Source organism: Psittacula echo (assembly GCF_963264785.1).
Source record: "Psittacula echo genome assembly, chromosome: 8".
Taxonomy (NCBI): Eukaryota; Metazoa; Chordata; class Aves; order Psittaciformes; family Psittacidae; genus Psittacula; species Psittacula echo.
Window position 1 is genome coordinate 17,901,872 of NC_137744.1, and position 23,932 is coordinate 17,925,803.

The 23,932-nt window shown below is 36.3% G+C and overlaps 1 protein-coding gene across 1 annotated transcript in view; it reads left to right on the plus strand.

The window, feature by feature from the left end:
- The window catches only part of KLHL4 (kelch like family member 4), a 43,087-nt gene extending 22,128 nt beyond the window's left edge, over window positions 1-20,959 (plus strand). The window contains exons 2-11 of the mRNA XM_080624981.1: window positions 2,159-2,332; window positions 2,765-2,901; window positions 5,682-5,878; window positions 9,020-9,232; window positions 10,257-10,443; window positions 13,459-13,683; window positions 15,534-15,696; window positions 18,558-18,770; window positions 19,733-19,904; window positions 20,652-20,959. Of these exons, the coding sequence (XP_080481107.1) occupies window positions 2,159-2,332; window positions 2,765-2,901; window positions 5,682-5,878; window positions 9,020-9,232; window positions 10,257-10,443; window positions 13,459-13,683; window positions 15,534-15,696; window positions 18,558-18,770; window positions 19,733-19,904; window positions 20,652-20,711 (1,741 nt within the window). The 3' untranslated portion in view covers window positions 20,712-20,959. The remainder of the gene's footprint in view (window positions 1-2,158; window positions 2,333-2,764; window positions 2,902-5,681; window positions 5,879-9,019; window positions 9,233-10,256; window positions 10,444-13,458; window positions 13,684-15,533; window positions 15,697-18,557; window positions 18,771-19,732; window positions 19,905-20,651) is intronic.
- The last annotated feature ends 2,973 nt before the right edge of the window (window positions 20,960-23,932 follow it).

The following is a 23,932-nucleotide window of genomic DNA, read 5'->3' on the forward strand; positions in this document are numbered from 1 at the left end:
ATGGATATAATGAATCTGAAAAAAGGTGGTTTTGAAAGAATAATCTTCTGAAAAATGCTAAAGGTTAAGAGGTAAATAGCAAAACATGAATGTTATAGAGTATGAGTCTGGCACCAAGTAGCTGGTGGAAAACTAATGAGCATATAATCCAATTTTGCAGCTTCTTCATTTTCAATGAAGCACTGAAGGAAAACAAACACAAAACTATAGTCATTAAACTCACTGAGACAAATTAATTTTTGTAAGCTGTGGAGTACAAAGGATACACATTATAGGTGAACTTTATTTGCCCCTTTTTCTTAAAAAACAAAACTAAAAGAAAAAAAATCATTTGAAATTGTACTAAAGAGCTTCAAAAGAAAGCTAGAGAATTTATTGCCCTGATTTGGTGTATCTTAGTGTGTTTGCAATTAGTATGAGAGATTGCCCAGACAAACACACCTGCACTTACTGTGCACACACAGAGCATATCTGGGATTTCAGGTGCATCAGGTGACGCATCCATACACTGTAGAGCTGACATGCCTCTGCTATACCAGAAATCATCTGTATCTCCAGACAGTAACACATCCAGTGAGTCAGCAGGGCAAGACCTGAATGAGTATGTTGAACTCTGGTGCATCTGAAAAGCATCAGATACGCTGGGAATCTTAAGGTTTTTGACACATACCAGTGCCCAAAAGATGCCACATTCCAAACAGGCTGTGGGATGGCTATAAATGCAGTACATAAATTCAGAAAACTTCATTTTTATAGATTTTCAGATGGAAAAAGGAGACATGTCTTGAAAAACCCAGACACATCATAGGCATACCCACTGAGATTTTGTTCTGGACTGTTCTGAAAAGCACTGATTGTATTGCCAAGGGAACAGAAAACTCTACTGTGTCTCAATTCAGTATTACATTATAATTTGATTTCTATTTCTTTCTCTGGAATTCTGATTAGCTATTTAATGTGGTATGATCTTTGAAAATGCATGATCTCACTTGTATCTATTTTCTGATAGCATTACTGATTCAACCTGATTTATCCATTTTTATTTCTGTATTTTCTGAACTAAATGTTCAATTCTGAATGTAATCCAATATTCTGCTAAATTTAATACATTAATTCCATGAAGAGATTTTATCTCTCCTAATCATTTATGAAGATGCATTAACAGAATCAAAGACAACCAGTAAATTTAGTCAACCAGCTGCCATTATTTTCTAGCTGGGCTTCGACTTTTAAAGAATAGGTGCTTTACATTTTAATAACGTATGATCTTAAACTGAAAAATGTTTTTCTAAAAAAATCTTTAACTAAAATAGTGAAGATTGCAGCATTCTCAAAATAAGTGATAACCATGCATATCAACAAATGCATTCCTATTTTGCTAAAATCACATGCATATAAAAATAGATATGTTTTTAAGAAAATATTGAAAAGGTGTTTCAATCTAACATAATCCATATTAAAAGGCAGTAAGGAATGATATCTTAAAAACCAGTATGGATATTTGTAAGTGGGCCAGCTAACACAGTTCCGGAGTGGGAGGAATAGTTTTATATTTCCATGAAAAGACAGAGAAATTTGTCTTCATTATTTGCATTCAGATTCTAAAGGCTCGATACTGCACTCATTTCATCAGCTTTTAGTTTAGTAATTTGTCTACAATTATATGGTCCTTGTCAAATTGTCTTCTGATTTATTCCTATTTAGTAATTTAATGTACAAAGTATGAAGAGAAACAAGACCTAAAGACCTTTAACATCTAAAATTTCACACCACAAGATATTTTAGCTACTGGTTCACAGAAAAATTGGTTTATTTTGCATGTATTTTGTTTGTGAATGATCAGGAAGCTGCATTTGTCACGTCAGTGCTGTGCAACAGTGTGTCATGGACACAAGGCTGATAAGAAGTAGACAACTCCATAGCACCACCCAATACAGTTAGAAAACTCCGCACCCCCACCTACTACAGTTAACTGTAGTAAACTACAATTTATATGCAGATACCAAACGGGGAAAAAATGGAAGGCAAAGTAAGACCAAGATCATAAGAGCTTAATAAAATTAAACATTTCTGTACTGCCATTTGAACAAAGATTATATGAAGAACATAATCAGCATTTGTAATGCTCCACTCATCACATTGCCGCTTCCCCTTGCAGGCTGTCAACGACCACCAGCCCACTCCTTGGAATGAACACCAACGGCTCAGATGAATATTTCCAGTCTACAAATCATGCAGAGCAAACGTTTCGCAAGATGGAGAACTACCTGCAGCAGAAGCAGCTGTGTGATGTTCTACTTATAGTTGGAGACCAAAAGATTCCAGCTCACAGGTACATCTCCCATTATTGTTTACATGGCTTCAAAGCCTGAAATTTCTGAATGCTACTTCAATTTATGCCTACCCTGTTCAGCTATGAAAGAACAGTTACTGTAATTAGGACATCAGCTAACAACAGAATAAATTATGTGATCAACATTTCATAATCATTATTTCAAATAGAAAGAAATTAAAATATGAACCATTGCTACTGCCCATCTTCCCTTCTTGCTCCTGTCAAACTACAGCAAGTAGTTTTTATGGGAGAAAATTAGAAAATTACTAATTACCCTTAGTTTTATTGCTCACTGCTATAAGTTCTGAATCCTATGCAAAATACTTCTCTAAGGCACACGCAATTTATTATACAAAAATACTGAATTTTATGCTTGCTATTGAGCTTATGAAGTGATTTGAAGTCCTCCTAAAATGCTTTTATTTCAAGGTTGGTTCTCAGTGCAGTGTCTGATTATTTTGCCGCAATGTTTACTAATGATGTGCGTGAAGCAAAACAAGAGGAGATCAAGATGGAGGGAGTAGACCCTGATGCACTGAAAGCTTTGGTGCGCTATGCCTACACAGGTAATTTTTCCTCCATTACCCACATCACTGTTGTAAAGGAAGATAAAATCTATTCAGTGCATACATAATTGTCACTTCTTCCGTTTAATTCTAGTGCATAAATCATGCATATGTGATATAAACCTTTCTCTAGAGAGGATGAATAAACATTACTGGCTTATATAATAACTTACTCTAGAAGATACGCAGAAGTTGACATATAAATTCATACTGCACATCTGTCTTGAGCTAGGTACAAATTATTTCAGGAATTTTAATGAGAAAAGAATGTATTTTTACTGTTCACTCACGTGACACAGAAGAGTGTACCATGAACCTTCCCCTCATGGGTAGCTAGAGAAATGGTCTGCCTGGGTGGCAGCTACTTGGCTCAGTCAAAGCTCTTGAGTAGAAATAATAGAGGAAACCAGGAATATGACCCATGAGTAGAGCAACTTTTACCAGGCAAAAGTGTCACCACATTCTGAGAAAGGCATAGCTATGTTCTCTTGAAAAATTATTTTACCATAATGAAATATTTTAATACCAGAATGCTGCATGTGTATTTTTCCCTAATTTATTTTCTCCCATTTTCAACATTTACCCCTGTATTGCTGAATCTGAAATGGTTGAACCAAAGAGCCAAAAATACCAAGCCAGAGAACTGTGAAATCCCTTCCCTCTGCTCTATAGTGAAAAGGGGAAAAACACTGTAGAACATGATTGCTCTGGTAGTACATATTTCAATTAGACACACCCAGATCAAACCTTTTTAAGGTTCTGGAAGTCTGCACATTGCGGTATTTGGGAAGCCTCTCAATGCAGATGGCAACTATTCCAGCCAGAGAGGTGAAAGCGAAACCCTTTTCCCCCTACCAAGTAGTGCAGTTCTGTAACAAAAACATGCCCATATCTCAAAAGGAGAAAATTACTGTCCCAGGAAGTAACAACACTTCACTGACCAGAATAACAACTTTCTGAATTTATGAATATTTGCTCGTACACTGATGCATCCTCTCAGCTAACTGCTAGTATCAGTATCAGTCACTAGGTTCTTGTCACCTGGTGTCCCACACAGTATATTGTTTGTTTGTTTTTGAGTGAAAGAACACAATGTCAATATGGAGACAGGGAGGTTGGAATATGTATCACAGGTATCTATCAGTATTTGTACAGTCTTTTTTACAAAGATCCAAGTAAACAAAGCCCCCATTATATTCACCATACTGGAATTAGCATAACTCTTACGAATCAGAGACTTCATCTGCTAGGTCAGACACTTCACTGAACTTGCATAAAGAGCGATTATCTTGAGAAGGTTAAGCAATCTGCAACCCAGATCAAAAACATGTTTCTGTACACAAAATAGACCCTGTTTGTGGGTACAAAGCAAGGGGATAAATACAGGGGCAAGAGGGAATGCTGAATAACATCTATAATGCAGTGATATTGTGCCACTGAATTAGCATACATTACCTGAGGAAATAGATAAGCACGAGCACAAAGAAGCAGGGAGGTGGGCTGCTTATTATCCACATGTATCTCAAAACAATCCCACTCCATTAAATTTCATCTCTTTCAGGTTACTTAATGCAAAACCGTATGAAAAAACATATATAAGACTACAAAAGCAAACACCAGACTATAAAACAGTGTAAATTTCCTTGTGAAATCAGGATTCCCTCTTTGATTTGAGGCATTATATTGTAATGTTTATTTACAAGAACATGCACCAATTTTGCTGTATACATTCAGTAAATGCTCTGATTTGCATGGTGAAAACCAAACCTCAAACACTGCCCTACTCTGCACCCTGCCATCCCTTCCTCATTTCTTGCAGAATTTGGAAGGTATTGTTTAAGTTACAGAGCAAAGAGCATCAGGAAGAGATGGGATTGTGCTGAGGTAAAGACTGGTACGGAAAATTAAGATTTCCTACTGCTTCTGTCACAGGTTCTCATGTGATGATAACAAAACCTCTAAGCTGAGTACTAGTTTTTTCCTAGATAATGAAATACAAATATGACTTTCAGAGATGAGAGCTATAACTTTCAGAACTGTTTACATATTCTGCTGAAATAAATCAGAAGTGAACTCTGAACAAGAAAACTTTTACAGTACTACTCTGATAATAATTTTAACTACAGTCTCCCAATACCACCCTTCTTGTGTTAAACTGAGATGTGTATTAACCCCTCACAGTTCTTTTTTCAGAATAGGACTTTAGTGCTGTGTATCAACCAGGTAAATGAGCCATTCACCGAGCAGCAAGGATGGAAGATCTTATTAAATTAAAACCTTCCAGTCTATCTATGAACATTGTAAAACTCTCATGCCATGCATTAATTTAATTAAAGATTTAAATAGAGAAGTATATGATTGAAGAAATTAGGTTTCCTGCACACACTGCTGGCATTTCCTGCTTTTAGAATTGAAATTCTTGTGTATAATATAAACTTCTGATATTTTTCTGCATTAGTATATTAATTTTAGAAAAGGTTTTTCTCTAATTACACCTTTTTTTTTTTTTTTTTTTTTTCAGGCAAAATCAGATCTAATATTGTTAAAGATCCAATTAAAATGTTCCAATCACTCTACTCAAAATCACCAAATTCTTTAAGTCTGTTAAGACATATATTTATAGAATCCTTCAGCAAGAAAGAAAAGTGAATCTGTGAATCACAGACACTTCCAATTTTTCAAAGAAGGAGAAAAATAGGGGAGTGGGAAGCTTTCAATTAATAAAAATACAAATAAAATGACTGACAACTATTTTTTCCCCCCATATGCAAACTACACAGGTATTCTAGAGTTAAAGGAAGACACTATAGAAAGTTTGCTAGCAGCAGCTTGTCTTCTCCAGCTATCCCAGGTTATCGAGGTATGCTGCAACTTCCTCATGAAGCAGCTCCATCCTTCTAATTGCTTGGGGATTCGCTCCTTTGGAGATGCTCAGGGCTGCACAGAGCTCCTGAAGGTGGCACACACATACACTATGGTAAGATGAACAATCTAACTGCTCTGCAATTTTAATGTTAACAGCAAGTATGAACACTTTCCTGGAAAACATATGGGCTTTGGCAAAGCAGAGCCAGTTGAGCCATGCTTGGGGCTGCTGCTCTAAGACTGATGCAGTGGCTCTGCTCTTTCTACGCTGTCAGAGTTAGTTCTGCAAAGTTCCTGATGCATGGACACCTCTACCCAGCTCATTCTCCAAATGGGAAATTTAAGAGCTGTGACTGTTATGGAAGCATTGGAAAGAGAAAAGCATGCTTAGAAAAATACTCACTTCTGTTTTTCTCACTCCAGAGTGTTGCTTTGTAGAAGGACGTACTTACTGAACTTAAGTATGCAGTATGATAAGGTTGATGTATGTGTTTCCTCCAAAAACCCACAGCCTTAACATGGCTAATGTCAAGAGGCAAACAGCAATGACCCATTCTTATGCTTTTGATTCAACACACAAAATTTGAAAGCTGATTTTAAGGTGAGACACATGCAAAAAGAGCCAAAATAAAGAATGAATCAGAAAGATTTGGAATGCTAAAAAGAAGCATATCCCTGACTGGAGCATAATCCTCTAGGTTAAAGCAAGAAATTAATATTCAGAGCGTGGGAAACAGAGAAGCAAGATAGCTTGCTTTGAAATGAAATCAAGGGATAAATATTCAGGGCAACAAGATGTGCTATATAGCAACTTTAAACACAAAAAGAAGAGCAACTGCTACAGCTAAATAAATATAAAAAGAACTACTTGTTAGGATACACATGGCAGCTTTATGCTTGAAATATTAGTGTAGTGTGTCAAAACCAGTTTAGAGGCTTCATATGCTGACAGCATTCCAGCAAGAGTACACTTGTACACTTTCACATGCTGAAATAAATGACAGTGGCCTTTGCAGATTGAGGGCACTGGTTGTGCTCCCTTCTGCTATACTAATGAATGATTTGTTTAGCAGCAATCTAGATTCCTTTTATATTTTAAAGTCTGAAAAAGGACATTTAAGATAGAGGTTAACTCAGCCACTATAGAACAGTAAACACTATTCCATACTCAGCTAAAAATCAGGAAATCCCCCCTCTCCTCTGCAGCCTCTTTTCTCCCACCAGCCCTAGCACACTGGCATCAACTTTAAGCATTTAAAATTCACAGCCCAGATTTCTGAAAAACTGAACTAAAACCATGTGGTTACATATATGGTGTTATGATGTCAGACAATAAGAGAGCCTTGTTTAGATTTTTTTTAACCTTTCAAATCCTCCAGACTTCCCCAGGAGTTAAGACTTTTTCTATGTTTAAAACTGTGCCACAGAAATGGCAGTTGGGTCACTCAGAGAGTACACTCTACGTGAAGGATCATGATGAATCAATGAGACTCAGAAGTACTGTGCATACAGGCTTTACACTATGTCTTCCTGAAAACAACCAGGAGCATTTCCACCTCTAGAACCACCTCCCGTATCTTATGTGCAACACAGACTGAGAATGCTGCCACGAAAGAAGACCTTGCATGTCATAAAACCACCTACCAGGTTTGCAGCTACTGACAGTTTAGAGCCAGAAAAGGAAATCTGCAGCTCCATCCAATAACCTTAAAGAAAATTTTCTTTTAAGCCCTCAAAGTGATTTTAAAGAACACTTGGGGAAATAAGAGATCATAACAATGTATAAACACCCAAATGCTGTGGAAGAAGATAAATAAAACATTCTGCTTTTTTTCATGCCAAGCTCACCCACTTGAAATGTGTATGTTAGGGGAAGACCATAATGTTGTGCTGTAAACATAGACCATTCAAATGAACTAGTAGTATTTGAACATTTTGAGAAGATAATCAGCTGTAAACACCACATCCATTCAATAAAAGCAGAGACAATGGGGACCTTCCCCTTCAATTGCTTTAGCCATTGATGCAAAGTATTAACAGTTTCCTGCCTGGTATCTTTTCATGCAGATACAGCTTGTTCTGATAAACATCTTGTGCTATATTTGTAACTACATTCGAACTGGCCTTCCTGTTCCTATTCTCTGATTGTCACAAAATTTTAAAGCAGGATATGCATAACAGCGCAAAGTTAACATCTCCTTTAATCACTGATACTTCTATATTTACTTCTATATCCTTGGTACTCTCGAAAAGAGTTACACAAAGCTAAGAAACTACTGAAAATAAATAATAAAAACATCTGCTACAGTAAAATCTCTCTACCTGTCCAATTTCAATCTGGTTCCCAAATGATATATTTCTTCCAGGTACATAAATTAACATCTCAAATGCAGGCATTAATACCTACACATGTATTTCTTTGCATGTAACATAAAACCTCCAACTCTCTTAACAAAATTTCTTTCTTCCTTTGGAGTTAGCACAAGCAAGGATACTTAATGTATTTTAATATCAATTCTAATACAGTTGTAACTTGAGGGTGCCACTCATTATTTATATGAAAAATATTTCTGTGAAACATTCTAGGGATTTAATACTTGTTGCCATTTCTGGAGCTGGTGAGTTTTACAACAGTAATTAAAGACTGCGAGTCCTTTGCTGGGACAGGTCCAATTTCCTATTGTCCAAAAAGTACTTTCAGAAAAGTGATTTTAATTTTCCTTTCTTCTCCTAAGAGTGGAGACATGCAGTCAACACCTGGCACTGCTCATTGCAAAAGGATTGGAAGGTTTCAATGTAATTTGCTTAAAACTTTTGAATCTGATTTTAAGAGAAGGTACAAATTTTGTTTGAATGCCTCCCCCTGGCATTCATAGGATACACATTAAATCTAATAGTGGTTTTGTTAAGCTGCAGTGTTAGGATCACACTGATGGACAAAACTGCCAGTGGCAAACCCCTACGACAGGACATACTGACAGGAAGCCTGACAAGCACATTTCTAAGTGTGGCAGGGTGAAGATGAGCATTATTGTTCAGTTCCACAAGAGTAAGGTAGCAAAGAGCAACCAACATTTCCTTTAACTGGTCAAATGAGATGCGGTGGTCTTTAGAATATATATTGCATTTCAGTATCTGTGGAAGAGAAAAGGAACAAAACATATGCAAAGTCTACATTATTCAAGAAAAAGTTATTTCAAGGTGTGAAAATCATCAGTGCCTTGAAATCTCTTTTTTTATTTTTCCTGTTTAGGACCACTTCACAGAAGTAATAAAAAACCAGGAATTTCTGTTGCTCCCTGCTAATGAAATTGCAAAGCTGCTGTCTAGTGATGACATCAATGTTCCAGATGAAGAAGCCATATTCCAGGCATTAATGATGTGGGTGAGGCATGATTTGCAAAACCGGCAACGAGACCTAGGAATGCTTCTTTCTTACATTAGACTGCCTCTACTTTCCCCCCAGGTATGAATGTGAAGGGCTAACAGGAGCTTAACTAGCAGCAGAAATGCTTGTCTCAAGCATCATTTAGAGAGAGTTACATGAAAAGGCTGTGGGTTTGGCTGCAGTGTTTTGGTGGGTTTTTTTGGGTGTGTCACCCCCCTTTTTCTTTTAATAGTATAGTATATATGTATTTGTATTGATGAAAAAAATCCCACCATTCAAGCATAAATACTAGGCTCAGAATTGCCTCTAAAGAAGTCAGTCTAACGGTATCACAAAAGTATAGTGTTTCTTCTTTTGGGTAGCAACTGCAGTACTTATTTTTCCTCTAATAACATAGCAACACAGATGCTATGCAAAGTTATTTATTCACATTTACCAAACTGCAGGACAGATAAGGCACAATACTTATTTGCTGCCAGAAAAAACAATGATAAAAGGGTCTAGATTACTGCCGACTGTTCCAAGCATTGACATTGCTTGTCCTTTAAGACTGAAAGAGATGCTTCATTAAATAAGTTCCAGAGATAGACATAACTGTTTTATAGTCAGCTGACACTGTTGTATCTGTGTTGTAGAGAATCTATGTATCACATCAAAAAAGATTATAGGAGTATCAAGACTTTCAGGACGCTACAGCTATTTTATGGATCACCATGACTGAAGCTGCAAATACTTAGCTATGTAAATTTGAAATATATTTAACATACTGTGATATTCACAGAGATGTCCAATATTTTTTGTTAGATTTGCTCACACTCGTATCAAAAGGAGTTTTGCATTCAGAGGCTGCAGTACTACACTTGCAAATTTAATCTTCTCTAAATGCTAAAAGAAAGGGGTTTTAGGAAAAAAACCCCATATATAAAGTCTTTTGCTTACCTTTATATTATTTTGCTTACATTCATGCAGAGTTTCCAGCAAAGCTTAAGTGAGAGGGGAACCAAAAATGAGTTTTGTAGCTACAAATACTTTAATTACTATCGTACATACAATTTTAATGATTTAGGTATCTATATGAAGATCATCACTTTTCATTTCTCAGTTACTAGCTGATCTAGAAAACAGTCCAATGTTTGCAGACGACCTAGAGTGTCAGAAACTTCTTATGGAGGCTATGAAGTACCACCTTCTACCAGAGAGACGGTCCATGATGCAAAGTCCTCGAACTAAGCCTAGAAAATCTACAGTGGGTGCACTTTATGCTGTAGGAGGTATGGATGCCACTAAAGGTAAGTTCAGAGATTAACTTCATTGCATTAATTTAGCTGTATTAATGAATTGTATTACAGACACCCAGACAATATATGACTATTTAAAGGCTTGTTAAGAAAACAGCAATTTAGGGTTGAAAAAGAAGAAAAATATAATCACAGAACACAATCCTATATATTAGATGTTTTTTCTTCTGTCAAGAATCGTGTTTCTAAATGATGTACATGCATCTTGAAATGCAGACTAAAGAATTTTGATTCAGATAGTGATTTAAAACCAAGTTTTGTAAGAATTTGTGCGTATAGTTTGACTTTACACTCCATAATAAAAAAATAATATTCAGAATATTTTCAGATTCATTTAACATTGGCTTAGAACCCTATGCTCCTTTTTTGACAAAGTTAGAAAGCTGGAAAAATTTTGAAAGAAATAAAAATAAACCCAGAAAGCATTACTGACCTATAGAGAACACTTATCAATCTTCACTTACCAATCCTTACTATAAAATTTCAGCTGGAAACATTTGTACTTTATCACGAGTGCAACAGTACGTGCAGCTTTTTTTCAGGATTGCATACACAGGTTTTATTCAGGTTTGTGGTGGAAAGTTCAATGTTATAAAGGTATTCCAGGTTTTATTATTTGATTTTCACAACTGCAATCAGCTTACAGGTTTACATATTACACCATTCTATTTAGTAAGCTGTATATTAGATCATTTTCTACAGGAACCTTAACTTCAAACCCACAGCTTGGAGCCAAAGAACTATAATTAGTTTAAAGTCTAGCAACTTGCTGAACAGTATTACTTTTAGCTGTGCGAGTTCACTTTTAATAGAAATACAAGGAAGCTAATGCATTTCATGGTTGGCAAAAAGTTGCTGATGACTGATTTTTCCTGTATGAGAGGTCTTGCAGTGCTACCTTACTGTCTCTGTGCAATCAAGTCAGGTGCACAATACACATTCATCACCATCACAACATGAAAACATTAATTCCTAAAATAATTCAGCAAAATGAAGTTAAACCGTAGCAATTAGTATAGTTTCATTTAAGATACTGATTATTTATGAATTATAGCAAACAACCAAGGATTGGAGATATTCTTTAAACTAACTTCTACCAAAATAAAAATAAATCTTTCTAATAAGTTTTTCTCAGTAAAGGTTATGCAAAGAAACAGTCAGCATCTGCACTTCCTGTTGGTGCCTCTTTTACTTATTACCTTGGAACAAAGCCAATTGTTTGAACTTTTGCCTTTTGATGGTTAAGAAGAACAGCACTTCCTCTCCTCCCTGCTGTCCTCTACAGCTCTGACTCATACTTTGAGCTTGTGCTGGATTGTAAGATAAAGGAAACTGCACCTAAAAGAATACGATTCACTGAAAGAACGGTTCCGAGAAGGGAGCAACAACCTCCCCTGGCAATAATATGCTTTCTGTGATAAAGAAAACTCCCTGGGAATGCCAGGTTTGGCTTTGTGCATATCTCAAGTGGTATATGAAGTCAAATCTCAACTTCAAATGATCAAAAGAAGATCAAAGAGCTACTTTTGGCTGATATTTTGAAAAACGTGAATGTGCCTAAACCACATTTAACTTTCAAAAGCTACCTTCCAGCCTCTGTAAAAATTGCAGCCTACAGGCTATGCATGAACACACTGTATACCTTAATGTATTTTTCCTGTCTTTTAGTTAGTGTGCAAGTAACTTCTTTTGAAGCAAAGAAGTTTGGGGTACTCCCATATGAGCACAGAATAAATGAGAAGGAATCAAAGCAAGGAGCAAAGAGCCTAACAAAATGGGAAGAACAGTCAAACAAATCCAGTTACTCAAACTGAAAGAGGACAGGAAGGGGGAAAAAAGTAGACTTTCTTTTATTGCAGATGGATCTGGCAGTTTCTTTCCTAGTCTATGCATCTGGAAAAGCATACAGATGAGAGAAAATATATTCTGAGATAGGCTCTTATTTCACTAAATTACTTGCATATATCAGATGATCTCTAGGAGATCTCTAAACCAAATGACACCTTCCTTTTCTCCTTTATTGCCTGGTTGTTTTGCTGTTGCAAATAATTCCTCAGCCACTACCTACCTATTGTAATTCTCAAAATACTACTTCTCTAGTGTCAAATATCAGACAAGGAACAGACAGGAAATCAGCTGGTTTTTCCATCTTCAACTGAGCTGAAGCTGAACTCTAGGGTGCACTGTATGTACAACTGGCAATTGCCTCTTCTAGCTTGGTTGCTACTCAGCCATCTCCCCACTGTGCTAAATCAGCTCTCAAAGGAACAATTACATCTGCTGAGTGACTGTCAGGAGCCAGTGCATAGAAAATGGCAGAGACCTAGGCCCTTATGAATAATTGCAGCAAAAACATTACTATAATTTCAGTGACCTGAAAAAATTGAAAATACAATTATATGTTACATTAGACAAGCAGTTGCTGCAAGGCTGCTGCAAAGGTGAACCTCAGTGAAGCTACCTGTGGGAACCAAATGTGTACTCACAACAGTCTCTACCTGTCTCTACCATAAAAAGGAAATATCCAAGCTATTCACGAAGATGCATGCCCAAGTCATAAGACATACAGACACATGGATATATTTTCCATTTCTGGTATCACTAATGGTTTGAGCACAAACATGTTTAAAGAGTACATAAGTTGTGAGGTATTGTATTCATAAGGAATATTTAAAAAGCCACAACTACCTATATGGTATTTAAGTGAGTAACAGGTTTAACCTATCTCTGAAACTTTCAGTATTAAAAAATCTGCTGGCATGTAATTCTGCATCTTCTTGCCTCCAGTTAATTCTCATAGATTTGACAATCACATATGCATGCAATTAATGCAGCTTGCTCACTAGATTCACATTTCACAACTGAAGTTCTTGGGGAGCCACTGTAAAAGTCCACACACAGAATTTCAACATGTTATAATTTAATAATGTTTTGCAGTGTGCTGACCACTGGCTGCTGGGTACTGATCAATTCATGGCTGTTTCATAATGCTTATGTTTTTTACAGGTACCACTACAATTGAGAAATATGACCTTAGGACTAACAGCTGGATACAAATTGGTACTATGAATGGTAGACGATTACAGTTTGGAGTTGCAGTAATTGACAACAAGCTGTACATTGTGGGGGGAAGAGATGGTCTGAAAACATCTAACATTGTGGAATGTTTCAACCCTATCACCAAAGTCTGGACTATAATGCCTCCTATGTCAACACACAGACATGGGCTAGGTAAGAGGTGCTCTTTCCTTGTAAATACTTTGCACCACATAAGAATCAATTTTGGTTGGTGCAAACACTGCTGACATTTTTGTTTTTAGCATTTAGTAACATGGACATATTTGTAAAAGATATTTTTCAAAGACAGAGTTGCCTATTGCCGTGATTTAATGACAGTGATATTTATTAGTATTCACGTATTCTGTGATTGCACTGGTCTTCCAAAGTTAATTTCACCTTTAGAAAGTTACAAAAAATAAGCAGCAGTGAAAATAATCAACTCTTCATCCAATTTAACAGTCTAGAGAGATGCCTGTGATACAGAAACAGTCTGATTTAATTTTTTTTAAAACTATACCGTAAGGCCATAGGTACCAAACACCTATGAAAATCAGATCAGAGAATTACCCACACTGCAGAAAACACTGGGGTAAGGAAATAAGTACAACTTCAGTAATTTTAATGCTGTAACTACAAGAAGTTTTACAGAGCTCTGCCACGGCTCAGAATCAATGGCTCTTTTCTGCACAATATTCCTTAACATTATTTACAGTGAATGAATAATATGAATATGAAATCCAGAATTAACTTCTGGAAGTATTAAAAAATAACAATAAGTTTACAGTTAAGGAGACTGTAAGGGAGGGAATATGATGATTTTTGAAAGATTTATATATCACAGTTCTTATGCAAAAGCTGGCTTCTCTGAAGTTTACAGAAACAGGTACTGCTTGAAATCCTTGCTAAGTTCAAATGACTGAGAATATTTTTATTTGAATAATAGAAAAACATTGATCCAGAATTATTTGCTAAACCTGTGGCCTATATCACCTTCTCCACCGGTGGAGAAAGTATGGTGAGGGGTTCTTACCACTTAGTGTGTGTGGAAAATATGACAAAAAGATTAAATACTTCTTATTTAAGTCTTTATAATTACCAACTGCAGGGGTATAATTCTATCCAACAAGTAGGTCACAGCGGTAAATTTCAGTGCCCAAAGTTAGGCTTCTGTGTGTGCATCAGCCCGGTTTGCAATACTGCCACTTACACTTACAGCTCCTATTAGCTTCAGTGTGATTTTGTGGAGACTTAGCACTTTTGTAAAAAATCAAGCCATGTGTATTTAGGCCTGAAAAGCCAGATTTAGAAAACTTCTAACCAGACAGATTCAAATATTTTGCCTTACCCACAAAGGAAGCAAACTGCAGCAGCAGCTTCCCAAACAGGAGGCACCTAAGCTGTTCTCTCCGGAGAACGATATGTTCACACAGAGCTTTGCAGAGACAGCCAAGTTCACTCTCCTGGGCCTCAAGGACAACAGATGCAAGCCAGCTCTCATCCAAAAGCGTGTTCCCCTTACAGGCACTAAAATGCTATGGTACTTAGCTGGTAAGGACAGCCAGCTACCCACCCACTCAGGCTTCATGCCGGCCAGACTACATAGCTTCAGCTGGCTCAGAGTAAAGACAGGACATTGATTTCGGCATATTTTTACTTGCATGGCTCAACCTTTGCCTTTCTTTAAAAGAATAGTAATGTTTCTCATTTAGAGGGTCAAATTCATTTCAGAACAAGGTCAACAAAAGTTGAAGAGATAAAAGTCCATGAAAAGAACATCAGAATTAAGCAGCTTTCCCCTAATCTTTTGGCAAATGAAAATGCTTATTCAGAACAACACCGTATGTGAAGTATTTTGTTTATCTTTGTTTATTCTAATGACAAGGTAGCTTTTAGATAGTTTAATACCAGCTGAAATTGCTTATCTACATATGCAGAATTCTATGCAGAAGTATGAAATTAATACACTACTGGTCACTGAAATTATTAGGTACTGTAATTTGTTCCTGATTCTATCTTTTAAGGAGTAGCAATGCTTGAAGGACCAATGTATGCTGTTGGTGGCCATGATGGATGGAGTTACCTTAATACCGTAGAAAGATGGGACCCACAAGCACGACAATGGAATTATGTTGCAAGCATGTCAACCCCCAGAAGCACCGTAGGGGTTGCAGCATTAAATAGCAAGTATGTCAACAGGAAAACTGCTCTTTGGTTTTTCATTTGCTTCCTTCCTTGCAAATATAGTTTCTTAAATTTTCTTTCCAATCTTATAGTAATTAATCATTTCGAGAAACCAAAGAGAAAATATAATGCACAAAAACAAGAAAGGAAAACTTTTCCTTTGTTGTGTGGTAAATTATTTTCAAGCTTACAGTCATGTTTTAAACATATTTCAGCCCTTTTAAGTTACAGCAATTTGAAAGTGTTATTACATGTGTAACAGATTTTTACCTAGAATATAACTTATGGGATAAAAGTTCAGCTACTTTAAAAAAATACTCCAAGTTTATATTTATACTTTAAAATCACAATTTCTAAGGGCACACCATTTGGAAGAATACATACAAAACCAAAGTCATTCCTCTGTCATTTTACACCTCCTGCGTGCAGCTACATCTTCAATGTACAAGTTCACAATCATGAATAATTTTTCAATGCTTAAAAGTGTACGTTGTGTTCAATGATAGGAAAAAAGTTTCATTATTAGGTATGGAATAAACAGTCTCCTATAAGTCTTATCCTACCCAGATTTATTCTGCCTTTCATCTATTGCTTAAATACACTGAGCTCATGTGCTCACTGTACATTGGTTTTCCCACAAATATTTTCAAAACATATTTAAACATCCCCCTAAGACACTAAAGTCACTCAAGCACTCTTACATGGGAACAGACACATGTACGAATCTACTGTGTAGCCTGCAGTTAACAGTGTGTTATACCTTGTATGTTCCTATAAGAAAGTAGGAGGAATAATTCATAAAGTAATGCCAAACAGAATTCTGTTTTCCTTCTTCAGCACCAGAGTCTGGCACTAACATACAAAATACCATTGTAACAGGCCCTAGGTTCTGTTGGAGAGCATGGTTTCAGCCAACCTTCCTTCTTATTTAAATCTGTGGAAAGCTCTTAGCAATGACAGTTTGTAGAGGCCTGGAATATTACAGTTGCAGGCAGATCACTGCATTTATATTGAAATTTTATCACTGGCTCCTGTGTTTACTTCTTAAATTCCAGAGAAAGAGAAGAATATGGAGCAGAAACTAAGATGTCAGGAAACCAGTATTTGCAAATACAAAAAACTTCTTCACACACAAGTCAGGGTTTTGCATTCCAACACAACACAATTTCAATCATTAACTCAAAAGTCCAAGAAAGAAAGAAGTGCATGTTCAAGTCCTTTTGTGTCTCAGAGGAAATGTTCTCAGCGTAAACTTCACCAGAAACTCCTGCTGGTACCTTCTACAGCAACATGCAGGAAACCACTTTGTCAAAGAGGAAATACAGCCTGATCCTGACTCTGCTCTCAATCACTCCTGATATAAGCTGTCTCCAGCCTGGCTTAAATCATGTCTGTTAGTCTAGTGATGTAATTTCTGGCATACCAGGGGAAGCCAAGATCAAAATGTCCATCATTCAGTGCTACTGCTATGGTTTAACCAAACAGAATGCTTCTCCTTTGCCTGTTTCCCTAAGTCACACTGAATATTTTTCTTTAAACCCAACCAGAAAAGACTTTAAGTTTCCGTGGAACACCACTTTTTGACCACTTTCTGAATTCTTTTCCTTAGAGAATGGGACACACAACCATATTTCTAGACATGTTACAGAGAACAAAGGATCCTAACCAATCTGTTTGTATATACAGTGATTTCCTCTCCCTGTGAAAGCTGTGTAAACAAGTAGTCTGTATCTAATGGCATGATGTGAAAAGAAAACAATCAAATCCTCAAGTTTTTTATGGGTCAGGCAACAAACTGCACAACTGAACTCAAGTCTATCTTCCATTCACAAACATTAGAAGAGAGTGCTAGAAACTTTGTATTATTCTAAGAGCGGTCAAGAATCTTCTAGTTAAATTATACACCAGAGCAGTCTGAAAGTTTCTCCAGACACTGGAGAAAAACAGGCACTTCTGAAACAAATTCAACTCATCTGTTTTAGGTGATTTTGGACAAGTCCACATATTCCCTAGGTCTCTAATTACATGCACTAAGTAAATTAAATTTCATGGCAGTAAGTATTAGCCAAGTTTTAAACGGACCAGAACAACTGGCACACTCAACATCTAAACATCTCTGCTATTTTTAAATCCAGTATGCATACTATCATTAGGCTAGCAACGTACAAGTGAGCTTGAAACACAAAAGAAATTCAGGCTTTGTAAAATGCCATGACAAAAAGCCACAGAACTCTCATGCTTCTTAATGTGGATTTCTACCACTTATTCTTACATGCTGTCCCAACATCAGCTGGTTTAAATCTCCATTTTTGGTCATTTGCTGAGTACCTTTAGGCTGAGCAGACAAGTTACCTGTATGGTAACATCTGTCCAGCAGATCTTAAATACAAACCATGAGGAAACTATATTTGGTATATTTTTGATACATGTTTTTGTTATGTAATGGTATTATTGAAATTCTTTTACATACAACATCTAGGAAAAATGCTTAATGCAATACTAAGATGTCAAATACTCCATTAGCCTGTTAATATGGAATACTACCCATATATTTCAAACATATGTAGCATCTATCAAATTCCATCTATAGCTCACATTTAAAGAAGCTGATATGCATTTTAAAGCCTAATTTTCATGTAAGACTGCTTTAAAATTTACACTGCAAATGAAGAATAAGCCTTCCTTCAACTAACATGCAAAACACTTTGTGCAACGAAAGTTCCAGAGCCTAGCTGTCATATAGCAAATAATGGGCCTAAAGATCATTTTAAAGTGATTTGAATGAAGTTAACAACATAAAATTTCTATTAAAATAAGAGCCTAAAGACTGAAATTGTTTGCCTTCTTGTGGGTAATGATCCCAGACTATATGCTGTCGGTGGACGAGATGGGAGCTCCTGCCTGAAATCAATGGAATGTTTTGATCCACACACAAACAAGTGGAGCATATGTGCTTCCATGTCTAAGAGAAGAGGTGGTGTTGGTGTTGCAACATACAATGGGTTTTTATATGCTGTGGGAGGTCATGATGCACCTGCTTCCAACCACTGCTCTCGACTTTCCGACTGCGTAGAAAGGTAAGGAATTCTTTTTTTTTATTTTCCTTTTTTTTTTTTTTTTTTTTTAACATATTCCAGGAAGGAAATATTAAATAACTTACAGCAGCAAGGGAAATCTTTTCACAATTGGAATGTTATGTCTGCAAAACATATTATGCTTTCTAAAATAATATTTTGAACAGAGTAACTCACTTCCAATGTACTTGTGGTAACAAAAACCCCTCAGAAACAAATTCTCCCCAGCTCCTCCTTCTATTTGAGCTGCCCAGGAGCCAGGTAAAGAAAACTCAACAAGTAAGACAAATACAACGCGTGACCTTTCTGTTTCTCAAATGCCAAAACCCAGGCTTGGGCTACTTGCATCATATATTGTAAAAACTAAGTATTTTTCAGCTCTTTCTTCCTCCAAGTACTCAGGTGATATTTTTACCAAAAGGTCAATGGGTATGCATTGACTCTACTGTCATTTGGGGACAAGAAAGGCAAACCGAGCAAGTACTCCCTGTTGTGATAACAATAGCTCAGTTCTGTTCCCACTTAGGGTAAACCTGGAGCTACCCAGGAATTCACTTGAACTTACAGTGGAAGTTGACTGAATACAAATCAGAAACAAAATCAACACTGATACAAAGAGAAAACAGGAATCTTTAAGGAGTAAGAAAAAAGAATATATTAAAATTAACTTTGCTGAGTCAACTGATGGCCATGTTATCATCCTCTCAGGCCTCATTTATGTTGAAAGTGTACTGATTCTTTAATCTGATAGAAGACTGTAATCAGAAAGAGAAAATATGGGCATTTTTCATGTGCTTGAAGACCCCTCTGGTGGCAAGATAGGTAATCACATCACTCAATTATCTACATTAGCTCATGGTGTAAACTGAACTACAGTGTAGTAGAAAGCAAGCAAATATCAGTCATTTAAATTTGAAATGTGTTTCTACAATGTATTTTTCTAAATTTTTTATAAAACATCCTAGGTATGATCCTAAAACAGATGCTTGGACAACAGTGGCCCCCTTGAGTGTACCTCGGGATGCTGTTGGAATTTGTCCTCTGGGGGACAGATTATATGCTGTTGGGGGCTATGATGGACATACGTACCTGGATACCGTGGAGTCCTATGATGCTCAAAATAATGAGTGGACAGAGGTAACAGGAAGAATTGCCTAAGAAATAATAAGAATTTTTCCCACAGATGGGAAGAATTCTGTCCAAATAGCGAATTAAAAAAAAAAAAAAATTAAGTTGCAAAATTATCACTGGTTTTGTGAAAAACGTTATATTAGGATGCAGTAATAGTGTAGCTGGGCTTTATAAAACATTGGTTGCCTCTCCTGTGATTTAACTGTGTCAGATTTTTCAGATTAAAGGGTGGAAGCAGTACACGGGCTTGTGATCCAGGCTGCACAAATGATTTTGTGCTTGAAGTGCTTAAATTTACAGCTGTTGGACCTGCCATGTGTTTGTGGGCAATGCCCTCTGCTGGAGACACTTCCAAGTTTTTATGTTTATGACCACCTCCATTGAGACCAAGAGGAAATATTTCTAACTGTCGAGATGCTTTTGTGGCTACACAGTTTGTGGTTTCAGAACACAGTATACAAGGGTCTTTTACAGAAGTTAAGAGCAACACCACCAGCCTACACTCCTCTACCTCTCAGAGGCTGCTAAATCCTTTCCCCAAAAGCCCAAACTGTGTTTTTAGAGCCCTGGTTCAATCTTTTTTAGGGTGTTTTTTTTTTTTTTTTTTTTTTTTTCTCAGTACAGTAATTTGAATAAACAAATTGATTTACTTTTAATTTGCAAATAATTCCTTCTAGTTCTATCCATAGGAGTAACTAAAAATTGTTGGGTTTTTTTTTTTCCTTTTTTTTCTTTTTCTTTTTTTTTTTTTAGGAAGTTCCTGTCAATATTGGAAGGGCTGGAGCATGTGTTGTTGTTGTGAAGTTGCCTTGAAGACTATAAATATTGTGAAACTAAACTGAGTGGAGTTTTGTGAAGTCAGGAAGATAAGAAACATTCCAAACAGCAGTACAGACTATATACATCTTAGCAGCCCTCCACGACAGAGAAAACTTATCTCTGAGCCATTATGCCATTAGAGCACAAAAGTGTCTTCCCACATTACAGAAATCAGATAATTTTGCATAACTGAATTATTTTATTATGCCTAATACATAAAAAAAGTCAATAATATGTTTAAATGGTTCAGGTTTGTTACAAAAGTGTATCTGTTATTTATAAACTGCAATAGTAAAGTGATAAACGGGTGTATAAGATTTCATAAACTTTTCTATGGTGGCAGTTATGTTAATGTTGATGAAAAGTGCTTTTATATTTTATGTAAATGAAAATTAGTAAGAAAGAAAAACCTTCAACCAAAAACTGCACAGAAGGAAATATTTGCCCATCAGTATCACTGGCAGCAGAATATTCTCTGCAGAAGTAACTTCATTTCTATTTTAAGAAATTAAATTATTAAATTAACTTTAAAAACGTATCAGAGAAACATAGAATCTGGTTGCTCTTCAACCTCCTGGCATTGTTAGTACTGTAACAGAATATCCATTTTTAGCAGTATATTAAATTGAATGGTCCAAGAAGTAGTAGGCCTAAGGTATCTTTATGTTATTGTGTGCCAACAGAAAGAGATCTCTTTTGTCAAAACACAATGCTAACATAATTTGCAATCATTTTCACACTGCATAGATATGTGATATTTTAATGCTGATCAGGGTGTCAGGTTATTCATTGATTTGTCTTTGCCCACTAACCATCTGTCAGTATGTGCTAAACTAATTTGACTATTCTTGAGATAATCACCATGCATTAAATTTTAAAAACAATCATATAGTTACATTCCTTGAATATAACTTACAAAATTAAACTTTTATATCATATTGATATGACAATTTTTGACCTCAGCTGAAGATTACCAGCCTTCTCTCATGTACAGTTGAAATATGGTAAGAAAAAAACCCTAACACATCCACTGTGTAATGTTCTATACCATTTATATGAGCATGTTAATGTTTTTTTGAAATTAAGGGAATGCTAAGAATCAAGAATAAACAGGGAAAGAACCACCTCAAAACAGCAGTTAATATTCCACATGCATGATGTTTTCTTTTTGTGTGCCAATTTCTAATGAAGGTTGATTTGTTTCTCATTAATTTCATTTTTTTATAATATCAAATGCTGAAAGTGTATTTTAGAAAAAGAATGTATGTAAGATATTCTATGCTGTGAAGCACAATGTTTGGACAGTATCGACTTTAGTGTTATGTTGTTGTTTCGTTAGCTCAGAAAATTCAGGACAGATGAAAATTCTCTGAACATGTAGACTAGCTTTTCTGATAGAATACTGTTTTCTGAATTCAGCAATATAATATTAAAAAGAAAATATACTATTAATCCTATTGAATGCTTCTAAAGATGAAATCTCATAAGCATATTTATAAAAGGAAAAACCATTTTTAACTTGAAAAATCAATTGTTTATATATAGCATGCTATGGTCAAATAAACTTTCTCTGCTAAGAAAAGTTAGACTATGTTTTAACAGTTTTCTGGAGTTTATTTTACATTTATTAAGAACAGAAAACACAGAAGTATAAATCTCATTTCTGTACTCTAAAAGAACAAAAGATCCTGTCCTACTGTCCTTACTTCCTTACTGCATCTGGTCCACATAAAATAAAATTGACCTTCCTTCTAGCACACATTAGGAGGCCCTTTCTATGAAAGGGGCTCACCTCCACCCCCACCCTTGGCAACCTGAACTGATTCCCTGCAGAGGGCTGAAAGTACGGGACATCTGAAGATTATTTCTTTTGGGGCTATTACATGAAGCTGTCCTACAACAGAAACTTATCAGTGTATCAGCTTAGAACTACCTTCGTGTACTTGTGAATTTTTAGACCAACACAATCTCTTGCTAGCTTGGCAGTCCAGCAAACAAACTTGCTTTAATGACTATTTTCATTTTGTATTTGTTTTTGTGGAGGGGAAAAAACAATCAAGACCCAAAATAAAACAAATAAATGAAACCAACACAAAAACCCCTTCCCTACCTGAAACTAACACAAACAGTCAAGCGAATGGGGAACAAACCCCAAACCAGCTAGCAAATCATGGCTTAGAGAATTCACATCTGAAGAAGGTATGTTTACTTCCCACAAAATCAACGTTCTGAAGCAAATGCAAGGGGGCTGGCCACCAAGCTTCACAGTGAATCTGCATAGTAAGACATTTGTGAATGTAAGGTGGATGTTAATTTTATCTTTCTTCCCCCTTGCTCTATAAGGAACTTGTTTGACCACCCACCTAGAACACCGTTTTGCAGCAAATATTAACTTTTAAGCATTAGTAATAAAAATTCTAACATTTCTGCTCTATTCATTGCCATCCCTGCTTTGGTCACACACAGCCATGTACGCTCTTTCATATAAACGCTTGTGTGTATACATTTAGAAGTCTTGTGTGGATCAGAGGGAGAGGGTCGCTACTGCTTATCAATCAGTTTATAAGTAATGCTTATTTCATGTTCTCCTGTAACGGCACATCACTGTTTTTAGTAACCAGTATAATCTCCTTTATTCTACTCTTGCTTGGAAAGCACTGATATCAGATGGCCAGTTTTAAGACTCTAAAATACAAATTATACAACTAATGTGCAACTAATATCAAGATATTTGCAAGAAGCAAATAGAACCACAGAATCATAGAATGGTTTGGTTTGGAAAGGACCTTAAAGCTCAACAAATTCCAACCCCCTGCCACAGGCAGGGACACCTTCCACTAGAAGAAGTTGGTCCAAGCCCTGTTCAACCTGGCCTTGAACACTGCCAGGGATGGGGCAGCCCCAGCTTCTCTGGGCAACTTGTGCCAGGGCCTCAGCACCCTCACAGGGAAGAACTTCTTTCTAATATCTAAATCAGAATAGACATTGATAAACTGCCAATATCATCTTTCTACTAAAGCCTTTGCATGGAATTTGAATTTTGCCTGAGGTTATAGAAGGCGCACAGCCTCAAGTGAGAGAAAGCAGGCATGGTTTTTTAACTAGTAGAGTTGTTTACAATATATAAAGACATATCTTAAAACCCAATCAAGTCAGCAGTAAGGAAAAAATGAAGACTCGAGCATAGAAGTCAGTTTTGAAGAACAGAAACTGGG